The sequence below is a fragment of the Camelus dromedarius genome, chromosome 15, assembly GCF_036321535.1.
Source record: "Camelus dromedarius isolate mCamDro1 chromosome 15, mCamDro1.pat, whole genome shotgun sequence".
NCBI lineage: Eukaryota > Metazoa > Chordata > Mammalia > Artiodactyla > Camelidae > Camelus > Camelus dromedarius.
In genome coordinates this window covers 36,678,656-36,697,305 of record NC_087450.1, presented here as the reverse complement: position 1 = coordinate 36,697,305, position 18,650 = coordinate 36,678,656, and the positions used below count along the sequence as shown (strand labels likewise).

At 37.8% G+C, this 18,650-nt stretch overlaps 3 protein-coding genes across 5 annotated transcripts in view; 1 reads left to right on the top strand and 2 right to left on the bottom strand.

Moving 5' to 3' along the window:
• The window catches only part of DHX57 (DExH-box helicase 57), a 117,702-nt gene extending 115,584 nt beyond the window's left edge, over positions 1-2,118 (bottom strand). Inside the window, exon 1 of the mRNA XM_064494566.1 lies at positions 1,941-2,118. The gene's annotated coding sequence lies outside the window, so the exon portion shown is untranslated. The remainder of the gene's footprint in view (positions 1-1,940) is intronic.
• ARHGEF33 (Rho guanine nucleotide exchange factor 33) overlaps positions 1-4,640 on the top strand; it is a 43,972-nt gene extending 39,332 nt beyond the window's left edge. Inside the window, exon 16 of one of the 2 annotated variants that reach the window (XM_031466865.2) lies at positions 4,155-4,640. In XM_031466865.2, the coding sequence (XP_031322725.2) occupies positions 4,155-4,284 (130 nt within the window). In that variant the 3' untranslated portion in view covers positions 4,285-4,640. Of the gene's footprint in view, positions 1-2,321; positions 3,759-4,154 lie in introns of those variants that run through there. The other variant, XM_031466866.2, reaches the window with a different exon arrangement.
• Positions 4,641-9,883: 5,243 nt separating this feature from the next.
• Positions 9,884-18,650, bottom strand: part of SOS1 (SOS Ras/Rac guanine nucleotide exchange factor 1) — a 134,573-nt gene continuing 125,806 nt past the window's right edge. The window contains exons 21-23 of one of the 2 annotated variants that reach the window (XM_031466869.2): positions 17,635-17,679; positions 15,788-15,906; positions 9,884-14,852 (exon numbers count right to left, since the gene is read on the bottom strand). In XM_031466869.2, coding sequence (XP_031322729.2) covers positions 14,361-14,852; positions 15,788-15,906; positions 17,635-17,679 — 656 coding nt within the window. In that variant the 3' untranslated portion in view covers positions 9,884-14,360. The remainder of the gene's footprint in view (positions 14,853-15,787; positions 15,907-17,634; positions 17,680-18,650) is intronic. The other variant, XM_031466870.2, reaches the window with a different exon arrangement.

Genomic DNA, 18,650 nt, shown 5'->3' with positions numbered 1-18,650 from the left:
CTCAGAGGTCCAAAATGGACTAGCACCAGAAAAGCCATCTTTGTCACACCTGGGGCTCGCTGCCTGCCTCCCCCACAGCCCTCTGGAGGCTCATTCCATCTACACTGACACACTTTTTGTATCCGTAGGGGCTTGTTTGGCTGGTGGCCCCACACACCCAGAATGCTGCTTCGGGATGAAGCTAGGCCTGGAGCCAGATGCAACAGAAAACCTGAGAAAGGGTTCTCTTCCCTCTGAGGCTGGGAGGGCCGAATGCTCATTCCCACAAGGATTCAGAAGGGAGAGTCAAGTTGACATCATAAAAAAATCCTGAAAAATGCCCAGGATATCTGGGTAAAAGGATGATGCTCTGATTGTTTCTATCTCAGGCACATTTGTCCTGGGTAGACACCAGGTCACATGTCCCTGAAAGCTGCCCAGAATTGATCAGAAAAGACTACATATCTTCAAGTTGGAAAATGTTAAGTGATTTTAAAATTTTTAAATGAGAATTTTTAGAAGCCAGGAACAGACCTAATGTGATAGGCTGATGCTGGACTGAATCCTTACTCCCCTGCCTTTGAGCAGGATGGAAGGCAGACTATCCCGTTCTATAAGGATCTCTCTGGAGGCTTTCAAAAACATAAATCTAGACCATCCTGAAGTCTGAGGCAAATGCCACTTCATCTTTATGAATCTTGTACTTAGGCTAATAAGTGTTCTTGGTTGGGGGTGGGGCACAGGGGAAGAGAGTTTTGTGGGGCAGTTTAGGGTCGGGGACTGTAGAAGCTCTCTTTTTATCCTCAAATTTGGGGGGAGTGGAAGACAAAGAATATGACTTCCAAATGATTAATTCTACTTCCTCACCCATTCTCTTCCTCTTTAGCACTTTGTAACTTAAATGCCCCGGAGTATCTCCTTCCCAATCATCACCCTCCCTCTACCAATCTCCACAAAAGTCTCTATTTTCTTAATCACACACTGTACAGAGAGGACTTCTGCAGGGCCCTATATAATTGAGTGTCAATGAGTCCTCTTCTTTTGTGTCCTGTCTGCTGTTTTTGCGTCTGCCCAGCCTCGGCTGTGGAACAGACCATGTCACAGAAAGCAGGACTAAAGAATCAACTGATCATTTTACCCTCACCTTCTTCTCTGTCCCCTTAAATAAAGCCTGCCTGCAGGTCTTGACGCATTCCTACCCACTCTGGGGTTCACTCTCATTTCCTATTTCACTTCCTTATGTAACTTTAAAACTGAGGTAGATGGTTGAAGGGGTAACACTTTACTTAGACCTGATTATAAATGTTTCTCAGTAAGTCATTTGAAATCAATCACTAAGTTAGTGGTCTTCAGTGTCCTAGGTTCCGTCCTTAGGAATTGACCATCCAAATGTAAGAGTAAACAGCTACAAGGTTTAGTACTCAGGACATAGTAAGCACTCAACAAATACATATTAAATGAACGCTCATTTGTCACCCTGTTGGTTACCGGGGCCAACTGGCCGACAGGATGGGTGTTCCCCTGGTCCCTTCCTTCTCCAGGTACATGTCTCCTCAAGCTTCCAAGGCGGACAATCTTTCCAGTCAGAAAACCAACCCTTTTAGGTCGGAGGGTCCTGTGGCACTGATTCCAGCCCTCCCCACTTCCCCAGCTCCAGACAAACTCTAAGGCTTTATTGTAGCAAATCTATACTCGTATTACCTACCCAACTTGTTATTTTCTTTGTCCCTGTCAGTCGAGTGGGAGGAAAATTAGCAACAGGTCTGTTCTCTCTGCATCAAACACCCGGAAGGTCCTGTGTCAAAACATACTGGCAGCATCATACTCTTACCCAGCAAGTGTTTGCCTGCCTGGCCCTTTACGTCTGGCTCAGGTCTGCCCTGCAGTCAGCCAAGATGGCTCCAAGAACTCAAAAGCCATTTCTGTTTTGCAGAGAAGGGGGATAAAAGCAAGTACATTACCTCTTCCTCCTAGATTCCGCAGGTCATTCCCCAGTAATTTAGGTATGCATTACTTCAGAGCCTTACAGCCACACCTTTGGAAGAGTCCACGAGTTGAGGTGGCTTTGTACCATGTAAGCATTAGAAAGAAGTCAGTTAAAAATAACTTTAAACGGATGAAATGAGCTTTTAGTCATGGCTACAGGAGAATGCTGGAGTTAAAAAATGATTAGCAAGTTAGCCACTAGTTAATTATTAGTTAATATCAAGAAATGTGAAGCCATTCACACACCTGCAGATGCAGAGAAGGTGGTTTGTGAGAAGAGCAGTTAAAAAAGAAAAAACTAAGCTGAGTTTGTGGACTTTGAAAACTAGACAGGGCGATTTTGGCATTTGTTTCAGAAATGGGAACGCAACTGGTGAAGATTTCTGTGGTCCTTGGGGCTGGTGGTGACATCAAAGCTTTCCCATTTCCAGGTAAACATGAAACAGTTGCATGTTGGAACCATCAAAGTATGACGTGTTGGGTTTTGGAGAGATCAGACATAGCTAAGAGGGGAAATGTAAGGTAAAGATTTTAAGTTGTGACGAATGACTTTCTGACGAGAAACTGTCACGTGGGGAAACAATTCAGAAGCAACACCAGCCAGATTCAAATCTTGCTTCCTGCTTTCTGCCCCCAAAACTATAGGCATTCCTAGTCTTCTGGATGACAGAAGATATGGAGAAAGAATGAAATGGTCAAAAATCTATCTTCCTAACATTTTGGGCACAGGGGTACTAACCAGGGCTGATTTGAACTGGAAGTAGCTGGGAGTTCTGAGAGAAGGCCTGGAGCTTTAGGGTGGGGCCTGTGGAGGCTGCTTCAAGGGGGGGTTCCCAGGGGGCTTCTGCAAAGGAAGAGGACTTTCACCCCACCCAGCTTCATCTTATTTGATAAATACTCAGATGTACTGGGGTTGAGGAGAGAACAGGTTTTCCTCTGTGCACCGGGATGCAGAGAAAAGTTCTCCTTACTGACCACAAGTAGAAAGCATAGTAGGCAGCTATGGCTCCATCTGTGATACCAAATATCAAGGCGGAAAGCACGTCACCAGGTTTCCAGACCTCAGGAATTTTAGTCCTTGTGTGGATCCAGCTTCTTTCCTGGAATAATGTAAAGGGGGTGTTTGAATTCTGCCCAGTTAATCCAGTAAATGGTAGAGTCATAATTAACTTACCTCCTACCAGCAGTGAGGACACCCCCAGCACATCCATGACAGTGCAAGACCCTACCCTTCTGTTGTGGATGGTGGAGGCCTGCCCGCCTCTGCCTCTGCACGCGGAGCGCTTGTTCAGTGTGCAGGAGCTCTGGACAGAGAACTTCGTGTCTAGTGTCCCTTTCACACACCTCGCATGAGGTCTCTTGACGTTGGTTCTCAGTCACTGGGCTCATTTTACCCATTCTAGCTCAGAGTTAAAGCTAGCCAAAGGGCCCCAGCCTAGCCTGTCAGAGGTTGTTTCCAGAAAGCCTCCTCCCTCTAGGGACTTCTGACATGAACAAACTGGAGAAGGTGCAGAGCTGGAATGGATTACCCACCTGGCTTAACCGAGAGAAAGGAAGAATGCACCCTGGACTGGGGACTCAAGTGGACTGTTTACGTTGTTGACTCTTGTTTGGGCTTGGTCTCCTTTGTGGTGGTTGAGATAATAGAATACCCTTAAATCTGATTACTGTACTAATTTCTGCATTCTACCAAATGTGGCATATATGTGTGGTTGGCTTCAATAAATTTTTCATTTAAAAATGAAAACAAGCAAAAGCAAGAGTTTGTAATGTAATGCCCAAATTAAGTAAGGGCCCTTGATAACTTTGGTTGAGAACAATGAATTCCATCCCTTAAAATTTAAGGGCCTTGGTAACTTGCAGAGTAGTTACTTTATCAAATCAAAAATAGGATTTCTTGAATTTTCTAAGTCTTATACCCCTTTTAGAGTGTTATTACACTGTTTTTTACACTGACATACACAGTTGTCACCATTGTCCCCATAATGTATTACAAAGGTAATCTCTTTATGTTCATACAAATCTTAGATACACATGTCCTGAGCCATGAAATTCAGGGGAAGTAAAAATTATTCCAGATCTAGGAGGCAACTGTTTTACAAATACAAGACAATTTGGATAGATAAAATAATTTTGAAAACAATTAAAACCAAATCAACCTGTACTTTATCTGTGTGCTGAGATTTTAGGTCCAGTGGATCAGAATACAGGGAAAAAACTAATGAGAACCCCTCAATGGATCCTTCACCCACCAAACAAGATTTCTTCAGAAACCGACTTGCTCTTGCAAATGACCTTGACCAAGGAACAGCTGTGTAAAACATACTTAAAGTTGTATTGTCAAGTGGTAAGATGAGGATAAAAAGCTTGTATATATCTGTGTAGGAATATATATATATATATATTGATGTATAAATCCCTGAGGAAAACTAATATAAATACTTACATATGAAACCAAATCAACATACAAGACATTGAAGAGATGAAGATTAGTCTATGGTTGAGAGCTGGCTTTTTGAACCTCAACACTTGGGAAAGGGGAAATGAAGACTTTTCACAGTATTACAGAAAAACATCATACATTTGGAGGAAAATAAATGTTTGTAAGAACAAAAACTTCCACCTTGAAGTCATTCCCCCAGTATGATATTGAGCATGTTCATATTTAACGTGGATGTGAATTTTATGCTTCCTAGGTACGCATTTAGTTTATTAATTCATCCCAGTGTCCTTAGACTAATAATACACTATGTTGAGGCCAGTTCTGTTTTGACCTGTCTTCCAAAACCCCCAAGGCAGTGCCTAACATCCCTTAAGACAAAGGATCAGTTAGCAGAATTGTATTTTACATGTTGCAAATCTGAGTTGTGGAAAATTTGTGCTTAAACCATGACACAGAAGGTTCAAAGCTTAAAGACATACTGATCTCCAAACAGGAAGAGAACCTTAAGAGTAGTATTCCTCTTGTTCTATGGTTATGCAAGTCAGGACAGGGAGCAGTGGTTTCCCTAGAAACCGGGAGGCCAAAGAAGCCTTTTCCCTCCCATAGGTTGTGCTGCAGACGGGATCAAGTCCAGAGGGTATGTTTTATTGAGTACTCAGGATTCAGAGATCCACTAGAGACCCCGAGTGTCACAAACACTCATGACCAGATGGACTGGGGAAAAAAAAGCACTGATTTAGCCACATCCTCTTCAAAGACTTTCTTCAGTCTGTAAAGGAGGTGGAAGCAACATCAGTACTTAGGCTCACACACAGTGTTAAAAAACGCCAAGTCAGATTGAGAATTTAGGGCTAGCAGTACCTTATTCTGTTTTCCAGCAGTAAGTTGTAAAAAAAAAAAAACTAAGTTCTTACAGCTCAGGCAGAGGAATCATTGCAACGAAGCTTGTCTGGCTATGGGTCAATAAAATGTGCTCCATTTCCACATAGATATAGGTCCACATCCTTAACATACCCCAAACGTCAAGATGGTAACAGTAAAAAAAATTAGCTTTAAACAATTTGTCTCTATTTTTAGGTAGTTATCCATAAGTAGGGGGACGGGTTACTGTTCCTTCAGAATCTTGGTTCTCCAGCTGACTTCTCCAGAGGCTGTTCCTGCAGTAATGGAGAAATGGCTGTTCTTGTTTGCTAAAATAGGGGAAGTTTAACTTCTAAGTGTTACAAGTTTTCTTCCCACTACCTCATGACTAATTAGGAACCCATCTATTAGCATCCTGAACAATAGGTGTCTGGAACACTTAAAGGATCACTGCCAACTTTTTGGAGTTTCCAATATTTAAGTTGAAGCCATGCTTTTCATTTTCCTGAAATTAATGAACTCCTTTGAAATTAGATTTCTATTCTGAGGCCAGAAAAGTTTTGAGGGGCAGTGCTTGAAAGTGACTGGACATGTAAGGTGAACAAGAGACACAACCTCTTAAATAAAGTATAAAAAACAAAATTTCTTTTCCCTTCATATTATCATAAAAATGATCAATTACTGAGGAAGCTTTCAGAACTATCACATACCTCCCAAATTTTCATTTGGATAACATCCTTTGAAAAATCTTGATGCAACGCCTGTAGCACAACTCAATTTAGTTATTTTTATGAAATTAGCCTATAAGACTAGTAATAATTGATGCTGCTACTCTCTGGGTGTCTATCACCTGATATCTGGATTTTTTCTGGTAGCTTTCTAATTGCGCGCATGTATTCTCTGCTCCCATCAATCCCACGTATCTCTAACATGTGAATATTCCCAAACACTGCTTTGTGTGAAACTCTTTGACTGTTCTTATTTGTCTACAGTCAAATTCCAAACTCCTTGACTTGACATTCAAGGCTGTGTCTCTTTGTCCAGTACGGTTCCAAGTTTTCTCCCTGGTTACCATCTCCCTCTTTGCAATCCTGGTGAACTATTGTACCTGAAAGAAGCTGGGCTTCTATTCTTTCCTGGAAAGCCACGCACCTTGCCTGGGCTCACTTGCTTCATGCCTCTTCTCTAGCCTCCTTCCTCTCTGCTGATCTTCAAGACCCAGTTTAAGCATCCTCATCCTTTGTGAAACTTGTCTATCTTTTGCTGTGTCTTGTCTTTTCTTCCCAACAAGAACGTAAGTCTCTGCAAGGGCAGGAGCTATACCGTATCTTTCAAAGTTCTTTTCACCTCTAGATTGAGAGTACATAGTAGGTGCTCAGTAGATGGTTGATGCCAATGTTAATGGTGGTGCTCTCATAGAGCGAGGCTACAGGAATTAATTTCTACTCATAATTTGACAAAGAGATTCAGGATTGTCACTTTACCTTCCTGCATTTCATTTTTTTAAAAGAAAAATGTCAATCACAAAGGAAATAAAATACAGTTGTCTTCAGAAGCAGTTAAAGGCGCCACTGCCACTTCCACAGCATCTAGCATTAGAAAGCATCTATGAAAAAGAAAAAAGTTTGCTACTCCTTTCTATGTTGTTCCAGCTAATTTCATAATCTTTCTAGGTAGTACTGTAAATTGACAGAGATAAGATCTTTAATGATATTGATTAATGATATTAAATGTATGTTCCAGCACTAGGAATGAAGTCACGGTGGGAAAGAGCTTGGAAACTGCTGAAATCTGTTGCCTCCAGTCCTCTGGAGAAGCAGAGTTTTCATGGGAGACCATAGATAGCACCTCAAGTGTTTGGGTTGATAAGCAGCTCTCCACCAAAAGGTGACATGGATATTTTTGCACAAGCTGGGAGTGGCAACAGGTCCCTTCTGTATCCCTGTGGGGTCTGTATACAACCCCAAGCAAGGGTTGTCCTGCTTCTCTGATTCCAGGACTAGAACCTGGGAGAACCAGGGATTTATGGAGCAATACTCTGGGGTTCCATGCAGTGGGTTATTTTATCATATGACAAATAGTTTACTCTGGGGCATAAAATTAGAAAGTCTCTTGCTCAGGGACAGTGTTTCTATAGAACCTCATGTCACAGTCTCTCACCTCCTTCAAGTCTTTACTAATATATTATCTTCTCCATGAGGGCACTTGTAAAATGCAGACTCCTGGGTACTATTTCAGCCCCACTTTATTGTAATATTTAAGAGTGGGGCCCAGGAACCTGTATTTTAAATGCACTCAGGTGATTTTTTTTGGCCCCCTGAAATTGTAGAGCCATTACCTCTCAGATCATCTGATACATTGAGTGATTTAGTATGTAAACATCAGCACTCAGATTCTATACATACATTGAATTTTAGGACAGAATAAATAATTGATCCTACTTACCTTGAGATGCAGAAAACTGACAGTTCATCAAAACCTAAATGAATCTTTTTTGAATTATTTAATTTATTATCTGTGACCTTTTCTATCATATACAGTAAGATTTTGATTAAAAATTTACATGATCAATGTTCTTTATAATAAACTGGTACAACTGATTATATATTCCAGATAGTCGTGATCTGAACCCGATTAAACCTCTGATGGCATTTCCTGTTTTGCCCACACCCATTCATTCCTCTCCAGACACAAGTAGCTTCGCTGTTCCTCAGATACATTAAGTATGCTCCTGCCTTTGGACTTTTTAATTGGCTGTTCCCTGTGACTTGGCATATTCTTTTCCTAGATACTTGTATGTCTCATTCCTGCACTTTCTTCAAGTCTCTACTCATATCACCTTATCTGAGGCTGACCATTAGATTTTACCTCCCCTGCCCCTACACTCCCAGTCACCTTTTTTGTTCATAGCAGTTACAACATTCTAACATATACCCATTTGTTCTTATTATTTATTGTCTACATTTCCTCACTAAATTAATCCCGTGATGATATGGATTTTTGTCTATTTTGTTCATTGCTATATTTCTAACATCAAAACTGTACGTGGAACAATAAATATTTGTTGAATGTTGGATAGTCAGATGGGCCCTTATCAAATGCTTATAACTAAAGTCACTCAAAACCAATTTAAGTGACAGTAAACATCAAAGGAAGCAGTATGGAAAAGAATCAAATTATGGGAACTTTAGGATGAACCATCAACCTCTTAAAAGATACCTAAAAGCAGGCAAACATATTCTTCCTAACGGTGGTTTACTGTTAAGCACTTCCTCTGGCAAGGCATTGGGCATTACACATACAACCTTTAAACCTCACAATAGTCTCAAAACAGTAGATCTATAAACCTCATGTACTGATGAGAAACAGAGATTCAGATTATTTACATAACTTCTCCAAAGTCATACATCTAATAACTAATGGAACCAGAATGTGAACACAGGTATGATTCTAAAGCAACTGCTTGCTGTATTTTCACCTCAATGATTTTTCCTTTTCTCAATGAGTCCTGAAGGTGAGAAACCAGCTTGTAAAAATGGGCTGTAGTTTTCTTCTTGCCTCCATTGAGAATCAAAAGCCCTAAGATAGCAGAATGGCCATGAACTATTTTGGAACTGTATTCTATCAAAGCCCTTCTTGCCATGTGCATTGATCTGCAAAGAGGTAAGCTCGGCTGTGGGCTGTATCCTAATGACTTAAGTCTGAATCTGAATCTGTGATGAGCTCAAGATTAAAATAAGTAAAAAAAGCAAACCACCTGGTTAAAATTCAAAAGAAGTCATGTTTCAAGAGCAAATATGGAATTAGGTTTGAGTAATCAATATTAACCTAATTTTCCTGTAGCTATTAAATTGATTCTCTAGAATATACTCAATAATACATGCTTGGATTTCACAGTGACCTACAAATGGAATTTGTACAAAACCATTGATTTTGTGTCTTTAAACTAGGAGTAAAAAAAAACTCCAGTGAATTTTGGCTATTACTGAAAGCAGTCCTCCAAATACCTGGAGTCAAAGCTGAGTCAGTGGTCTCAATCACTGTCACATGATGTTAGCTAAGTCATCTCTCTGCTTCAAGACCTCACTTGCTTCAGTTCTTAAGTAAGGGTATTAGATCTTTAAGGCTTCATCAGTTTTCACATTCTACAGTTTACCATGAATGCCCTCATATCTGCATAATTCTTTACAATGTACAACTGTAAGCTGTATCTTTTCATGCCAACCCTAGAAAGAACTGCTAAATGTCAGGCTGCCATGTTCCAGCAGGTCTCAGCAAAATTGCCTGTCAAGGAACTGTGGTATCTTACGAGTTCTTTTATGGAATACAAATGCCTCAGCCCTCTGCACCTTCATCCAGGTGACACCCAAGGTCACCAAAGTACTAATTATCAACCCAAGGGCCTCCCACTCACTACAACCACAGGACTTGATGCACAAGGAAATACTGAACTTCTTTTATAATAATGTGATACAGGAAAAAGTGCCTCTAAAGCGAGATGATGATTAAGAGCAAACTATTTCTACATGGAAAGTATGAGCTAAAATGAGAATCACTAATGACATTAAAATATTGTCCTCTAAAATAAATACATGCAAAAATAATACACTTGCGGGCTATGTAAGGCATTTTTCTTTATTACTTTCGGTTTATCTTAGTAATGCCAGAAAAATAACAGCCATTATTTTCACTTTAAATGCAAACCAAATACTGCTGCACACAGAGTACAAAGATTACCTACGAACATGGTTAGGTACAAAGGCCATATTAGATGTATAGACCGCACTTTGTTTCTACATCAAAATAAGACTGACAGAGCAATTTTTTTGACAATTATTTTAGCAAATAACTGTGCTACTAAACAAAGGCAAATAAACATATATATACACAAACACATTTCAACTAAAGTTATACATGTCACTTTGACAAACAAAGGCTTCTTCTCTGGTGGGTTTCACCAGATATTTGCACCCCAAAGTCCCCTGCCCTAATCCCGCCCCCAAATGCTGACTTGATCTGAAGAAAAAAATTAGAGATGTTCTTAATTAAAGGCACGTTTGGCAGCTACTGAAAGTGGCATGCATCTGGCACAGGTGCACTCTCCCTAAAGCCACACCACGTGTGACTTCCATCTGTTACGCATCTTGTTCCTTTGACTGGTAGTCCAATGTGATCCACCTTTAGCTAACTTGTTTTATAATTTTGCAGCAATTGGCTACTTAATGCACTATTTTCATTAAAGGCAAAAGGGAAATTTGCTCACAGTCGACAGAAAATGCACTTTATGGTGTCAAAAATGGAAAATAAGGCATGAAATTTACAAAACAAGTTACAAGTGCTTTTGTTTAGATTTATTTTATAGACTTCATGCTTTTCTTAACTAGAGCTCAAAATATTTTATTGGCTCATGTATAAGGGATTATGAAATGATTTAAATAGTAATGAGATGTTTCAAAAGAAAAATATTGAATAAATAAACTAAGTCATCACTTTCCCGTAAGTAATTTTACTGCATAATTCTTTCAGCCAAACTGATATTAACCTTGCGATGTTTAATTTTACTGGTAAAGATTAATGTGCAACACAACAGGACCTACACTTGTAAAACAGTCATACAATATAGGTTAAAAGAATAAGTGAACCTACCCATAGCAGCAGAATACTGAGAAATAAATGGTTAAATTTTTCTTTCTAAATCTGGAGGAAAAAATGGTTTTCCTCAATATTTACAACACTAATAAACTGGGACACCCCCTCCCTTCATTTCCATTGTTTGTTTTGCTGAGCCACTTAAAACTGAATTTAAGCCGTCATTAAAAGACAAACAATGAAGTACATGGCTAAAATGAATTCAATTTGAGGATTAAGACAAGATTGTGATCATAAATACCAACTAATTTTCGGTTTGTGTAATTTTTGATTCATGAAAAAACACATTAAGGAATTTAGAACCATGATAGAGCCTCCAACTGTAGTACTTGTTCACTACACTTTTCTGTTAATTGTAGTATAATTAGCATGGTATGCTCTTTGCTAAATTCAGATCCATTAAAACATCCTTGAGTTGTTAGAGCACAGTAACCTACTAAACACATAATTTGATACCCAACAACCTTTAATTAAGCAAACTTTTAATATTTGTGTATTTCCTGATAATCTGTAGTCTCAGAATACATTTGGAGGTCCGGGAAGAGTAAATAACCTGTCTTTCAATAAATGTAGAAACATATACTTATTTGTTCTTGTTTTTAAAAGTGCTTAGATGTGAAAAGCCTCCCTTTCTATTATATTGGTTATCAGTCCACTTAGGTAAATTCAACCTTGAAATAGTTTCACTTTGTGATCCAAAGATAATGAAACATCTAAGAGCATTTCCATTTCTAAAAGAAATATTCCATATTTTCGAACATAGTTTAGAAAAAGTCATGCTCATTGACTATCTTGTAATGTCCTGAATTCAAAAGCAGAATTTTATGGTGATGCATTTATCTTCTCAGCAACTTCTTGTCCCTAGATTAAGTATATTTTAGTTACTACAAAGAATAAATTTGTCAGCTAGTTAATATTTCACCTGTGAAGAAGGCAAGGAGATGGTTTTCTCACCTTCATTTAGGGGCGTCCAACTGGAATTTTTCTAATCAGTTACCACTGCAGAAAATATTTTTACCCAAATGTTATACTTCAGAACAAAAATATCCTCTATCCCCAATGCATATAAAGCTGATGCACAGTGAAGCGGTCTCCTAGAACCACCAGGGGAGAAGAATGCTTCCCTTTGGGAGAAATATGATTAGAACTTCAAATCTGAGTTTTTCCTCTACACAATCATGCAGGTTGAAAAGAAGTCATTACTTTATTGAAGGCTAACACACTGGCCAGAGATAGTGAATGGACTCCAATGTGACTTTTCTCTGGTTCTCATTTGGAGTGGGGGCGGGGTAATTAAAAAGAGAAGTGTGCATAAGACACAGAAAGAGAGATCCTAGGGACATTGAGGCTGCTCTAATAGAAAGTCACGGAAATTCTGGAATGTGTATTATGATTAATTGTAGCAGCACTAGTTAAGTAGGCTTAGATAATTACTTGTTGAATGAATGGTCTTTCGGACACTTTGCATACAAGAGTGGATGTGAAATTAATTTTTTGAAAGACTCTTAAAAGGAGACATTTTACAAAGAAAAAAATGGCCACCATAATAGGAATGGTACAGATACTGAAAAAAGATTCAACTCTAACAGATAAGAAAGGATATGACAGGACAGATTGCTTAATGATGATGCAACCACCAATCTGGTCTTAAAGGACTATATATTTGTACTATTGTGATGTACATTTAATGCTCTAATAAATATCACAGGAAATATTGAAGTACTAGGTTTCCACCACGATGCAGCACTTCTAAAAATGTCTCTAATGGCATGGTTAACAGAATTGCTGAATGTTGCTTCATTATTTAGAGGACGCATGCAGATACCGATGAACTGATGACTCTCTAAGGATGGAATACTGCACACTTCACAGATACTATAGTAGAGATTAGTAACACTTTTTCTCTTCAACAAATTGCATGCATTTCAGTCACAGTATTTGTTAGACTCATAAGATCAGTACACAGGCTTAATAAATAATCCATATTATGATATTAATGATGTAGGCAGATGTTCTATTACGAATAGTTCTGATAGAGCAAAGACCTCAAGCAAGGTAGAATGTTTAATATAAACTTTAACAAACTGTACACATGTTGCCTAGGAGATTAAAACCTTACAAAGCTCTGCTTAAAAGAGACCCATCCTATTCTAACCAAGTATTTTCCTACATGCCAAACTGCAGCTTTAGATCATTCTTTAAGATGAATACATATATCCAGAACTAGAAACCAAGGCGCACCACAATACGTGCTTTTATGCTTAGTGTTTGTGTGTGTGTGCGTTTCAACTGAAAGAAATAAGAATCGACCGTTTTCTCCATATAATAATTTAATATATGCCAGCCAAACAAAGTACTTGTATCTTTATTCAATTAAATTAAAACAGACCTGCCAGGTATATTATATAACATTCACTATATACACATGATTTAGGCAATGCAAGGTAATTCTAGATATGATGATCACTCAACTATTAGTAAAACATGAACGGTATCAGTGATGCCCAGCAAGTGCTCCTTTCACACTGGGTGACTGCATTTCCATAGTATGGTTAGAGGGACAGCTACAAGCCATGACATGGATTACCAGTAAACTTCTGTGGAAGAAGGGGGGGGAAAGGACACTCTAGCATAGATTAACAGTCTCCTAAATGTGAATCATATACTTGACAATTACATTTTTAAAAAAGTTGTTCTGTCATATTAATGACACAAAACTTCTCATTTAAAGGCAACACCACCACGTTTTGTTTGTTTACGGAGGGTAGGTAGGGGAATGCTCATAAAGTTGGTATAATTATTCTTAAAAAAAAGGAAAAAAAAGGAAAAAAAGTACCTCTTTGGTGAAGCCTCGGTACCCATTCAATTCACTGTAATAATCTGTAAACAGGACTGCAGTACAGTGCTGGGCCTTGATTCCAACAAGGTCAGGTACCACAGCCTTTCCTCACAGTCCTCTGAATGATTTTTAAGAAAATACTCTAAAAGTAGGACGAGTAAAAGCAAAGGAAAACAAAGGAGGATATGAAGATCCCTGTTTAAGATTTCTTTTTAAAAAGTGCATAATATTTTGAATTACAAAAACTGTCATCAAGTGGGCCTGCTGGGCACTAGACTGTGTTTCCCATCCCTTTAATGATAAAGATCACTTCACAAAAAGAAGACTCCTGCCTATTGGCTGGAGAAAGTCCCTTTAACTTGATTTTCAGGTGCAATCAGTTGTCCACTTCCTCTAGATCAGTCTTTCCATATTCTAAATGAACACCAGTTTCATTTTATAATTAGGTCTAGGTTAAAATTCATTGTCTTACACTGCATCTTGAAGTAGAGTCGTTAGTGTTTGGAGTTCTCACTTTAACTCCTCAGTGCTGGCACGTTCAGTGCATCCATTGCCAGCAATGGATTTAGGGCTAGGAAAATGTACATCCCGGGACAGAGGAACTCAGGAAGAATGGGCATTCTCCAGCAGTGGTGGTCCATCTCTGTGCATGGATGGGTGTGTGTGCTCCCTTTTGTAAGTTTTTGGTGGGAGTTTAGGGATATGTTGAGAAGTGCTTTGTCGTGGAGGAACAGGCGGCCCAGCAATGGAATGCAGGTCCACTTCTTGTGTCAATGGTGGTGATGGCAGATGCCTTCTCGTGCCGTGAGGAGAAGGTGTTTGAGGAGGAGGTGGTGTAAAGGGGGAAGGGCTGTTTGGGAAGAAGGCATTACTATGGTCACTTTTTTTGCCCAAGGGGGGAGGCTGGAGATGTAGAGGTGAGCTTGAGAAAACATCAGGTGTCCTCACGGGTTCCCGTGGTGGTAGTAAGGGTGGGCTTTCAGGAGGGTCTGATATAGAAGTCCGATCTGATATTGAGTATCGTGGTGAATACACTTTTGATGTGGGTTGCCTAGGAGGAATTGCTGGGGGGCTGTCCAAATGCTTAGACATAATCTAACATAAATGAAAAAAAAAAGACATTTATTAATAATTTATGTAGTACCATGATAATATGAACAATTAAGGTGGGGTTTTCAAACACGCTATTCGCAGAACCCTGTGTGGATCAGGGAGTTGTGCTGTATGTTTTAAATTGGAAGTTATGGTAGTTCACTCTTCATTTAAAAATTATTTTCCCCTCAATGTTGTTTTTACTTTATTTTTCTCAAAATTCTGTTATTTGCTATTGCTTACCTCTCACTCAATCTAAGATAAGATTATTTCTAATTTAACATGCCTTACCTGTCAGTTTTACAATTTTAAACTTAACTATATTAACATTTCATGATATTCTGCAAAGAGTGTCTTGACTTGCCCAGGTGCTCTCTGCCTCTGGACACTTTGAGACCACTGAATCACGTTAACAGTTGGCAAATAAAAAAATTCAAACAGGTAGAAGAAATAGCTATTAAGGTCTCTTCCAACCCAGAATTTACATGCAAATCCCATATAAAAGCATGTCAGATTCACTATTAAGGGCTCAGATAGGTAATGTGTAGCACTAAGATACAGTTTCACTTAAAATGTGCTTTCATATAAAGCTTTGGACCTCTTTCCTTCTCTCTCTCTCTCTGTCTGTTTTATGTTTTTAAAGAACTGCTTGAGACTACATTACTCATACATTGTAAGTTAAATTTGTTTTTTCCTTGACAGTACTCATAATTTAGATTTATAAGGGTTTTGAAAATCTACCAAAAAATGCTTTCAGAAGAAAGGAAATAAACATTGCTCCATGGTAAATCCATATTTAATCCTTGTTTAAACTCTACTATGCCCATATACTCTTGAGTGTTAACCTAATCCAGTTAGAACTAAACTAGACACAAGCAACTTATCATAATGTAACAGTAATGATTCCAGTTTCCAGGTAACAAGGTTTTCTACTTTACCTTAGATGGCGAAGATTCCGCTGGGGCAGATTCTGGTCGTCTTCGTGGAGGAACAGGAGGGGGGACAGGCACTTCGTCAGTGCCTTTAGTTAAACTTATAGATGATACTGAAGCAGATCCTGTAGGATGTTAAATTTTTTTGAAAAGTTCACAGGAATTTTATTTCATCTATCAGTCCTCAAAAGACTTAGTTGGAAACTGCTTATCTTTATTCAAAGAAATGTATAAAAGTATCAAAAGCAGTTCAATAAATCAATATCCAAAAGTATTTCCTTTATTAAAGCAAACTGCTATAAAAAGCATGCAGAAATTTCTTAGCAGAATTTTCAGAAAAAAAAAAAGCTGCCTAACATATTCTGTTATTCTGCTTCTTGAACAAAATAACATTCCCATTGTTAATCTATTATTGGAATTTTTTTATTTGGGTCTGAGTCTCAGATTTCTGGGAGAGACAGCAACCTGTTAAAAACCTTGGGAATGGTCATTTTTGGTAAGCTTTTATAATGGGCTCTTTTTTTTCTTCTGACTTTATTAGTACAGAATTTCTTTCCTTTACTGGATAGTCCTTGGGAGTAGCTTCTGATCTTACGCACTCTCCTCAATGTCTCTCCTAGCAATCCTTTCAAAGGATGTCAGGGGGAGAATCTAGTGTCTGAGGGAGGGAGTCTCTCCTCATTTTGCTTAGGTTATCAGCTCTCCTTGCCAGGTAAGCAAAATCAGGTTCAACATTTCCTAATTCAAAATTTTTAATTGTGATGGAGATATTTAAGATGACTGAGGTAGTGCTGATAATAAAAACAGGAGTTACACTAGAATCTAGTGAACCTGATTTAGGAGTAAGTTGATGAACTGGCATAAAAAAGGTAAGTAAAGCTTCTAATCAGAACCTACATTACAGACATTTATGATGACAACAGCATAATATAGGCATATAAATAATTATACCTTGAAAAACATTTATGTAAGCTGTTAGCTAGTTTATCAGCACAATTAAAAGATATGAAAAAATACTTAATCATTCAAAATTGTATTTGACAGGTTCTTTTTTTCCTTTAAGCAATGATGGTTTTTATTTTGTCAATTTAATGTAACAACATAGGACTTTGAGAGTACTTTGTGTACTGATATTATTCAAATGAGCAACATTTTGATCACCTACCTTTTTTCTTAAGACTATGTAAATTAATTTAATTCATAAGTAATATTTTCATTATGCACATTGTGAAACCATTTGTATGAAGGACAGCAAAAACCAGTCTCTTAGCTTAAAATTTATGGAGTAATTTAGTGAGTTGTTAGTTTACTTTAAAATTAAAAGCAAATATCTATGTTGGAACTTTATTTTGCTTATCAGTGATGAATATTTAGGTTATACAATTTAGGTAGGTACAATTATAACTCTTCTAAACTCAAATAATAATAATTGGCCTACAATCTGTGCTGTCCCCAGGTGAAGTGTATTTTGTGATCTAGACACTGCACATAGCTGCCAGCATTCTCATATGCGCATGCATGCTCTTGCTTTTTTTTTTTTAAGTTGAGCATTAAAATGTTTAGAACTCTATAGTTGGAAATGAGAAAGGGTTAAATGTGGAAGCCACCCATATCATAATATTCTTTTAAAAGAGAAAAAAAAGTTTTACAAAAAGCATGAAAAGTATACAAGTTTAATAAGCAAATCACTTATGATCAAAAGATAGCAGAAGTGTAGGCCTCACTTCTAAGATGCTGCAAAGCAAGGTACCAATGCTGCCAGACCCAAGAGGAGTTTTAGCACGAAAGGTTACATTTGGTTTAATTTTTAAAGCCAAAGCGAGAATTATGAGTCTTAAACCAAATATACTAACTTGGGCCATGGGGCAGTGTAACTTGGATAAAGACGGTATCGCTGCCTGTGAAAGGAAACAAGAAACAGTAGATTTTTTTTCTTTCATTGATATATTCAACTCATCTGTAAAAATTTGATTAAAATGTTATTTTTGTATTCTACTTTTAAAGAATGATAGTACAGTTTAGTAAAAGCTCATTACTACTTTTGAGAAAAATAAAGATTTAAACTGCATTAATATCATATTGGGCATTTTGAAGATTCCTTTTAGATTCACTATTTGATGTCTTAATAATTAAATGAAAAGTGTCCATGAGAAAAGCAAACTATCTTATATTAGTGGAAGACTTTCAAAAAAATGTGTAAACCCAATTTGAGCAAAGAATCCAGTTGGATAGATAAGAAATATATCATTTACTAAGGATTACTTTGAAAATTCAAACTTGTGAAGTAAGTAGTAAATAATGTCATAAAAGCTGAAAAATAAAAGGGACTTTCTTACTATTATTATATATCTTTGAAAGTGTTTTTGTGGCATATATTCTCATCACTAAATAACTACAGCTTTGCATATTACCAAACAAGCCTGGAAGTGATATAGCTTTTTTCCTTCTATATTTTTGAACACATACAAAAGAAAATCATTAAACATTTGGTGCTTAGACACATTTATATATAGGAAACGCTCTAATACACTTAGAATGTCTAAGTTTCAACAATACTAATTCTTATAGGAAAAAATAAAAAATCATAAAAGCCAAAGCCCCAAAAGCATTAAAATAGAAAAGCTGAGACAAAGGCTAGATGGTCTATACTGGTTCTGAATCAGTATGGTCATTTAGGTTACACTGCCTCGTATTACCAACATACTGAACAGATAATAGCCAAGAGACTAAAACAATACCTATAACAATAGACTGAGATTATTTTTAAAAGTTCAGGTTTCTCTCTCTTTTTGGGGGTGGGTAGGTAACTAAGTTTATTTATTTATTTATATATTTTTAAAATTTTTAATGGAGGTACTGGGGATTGAAC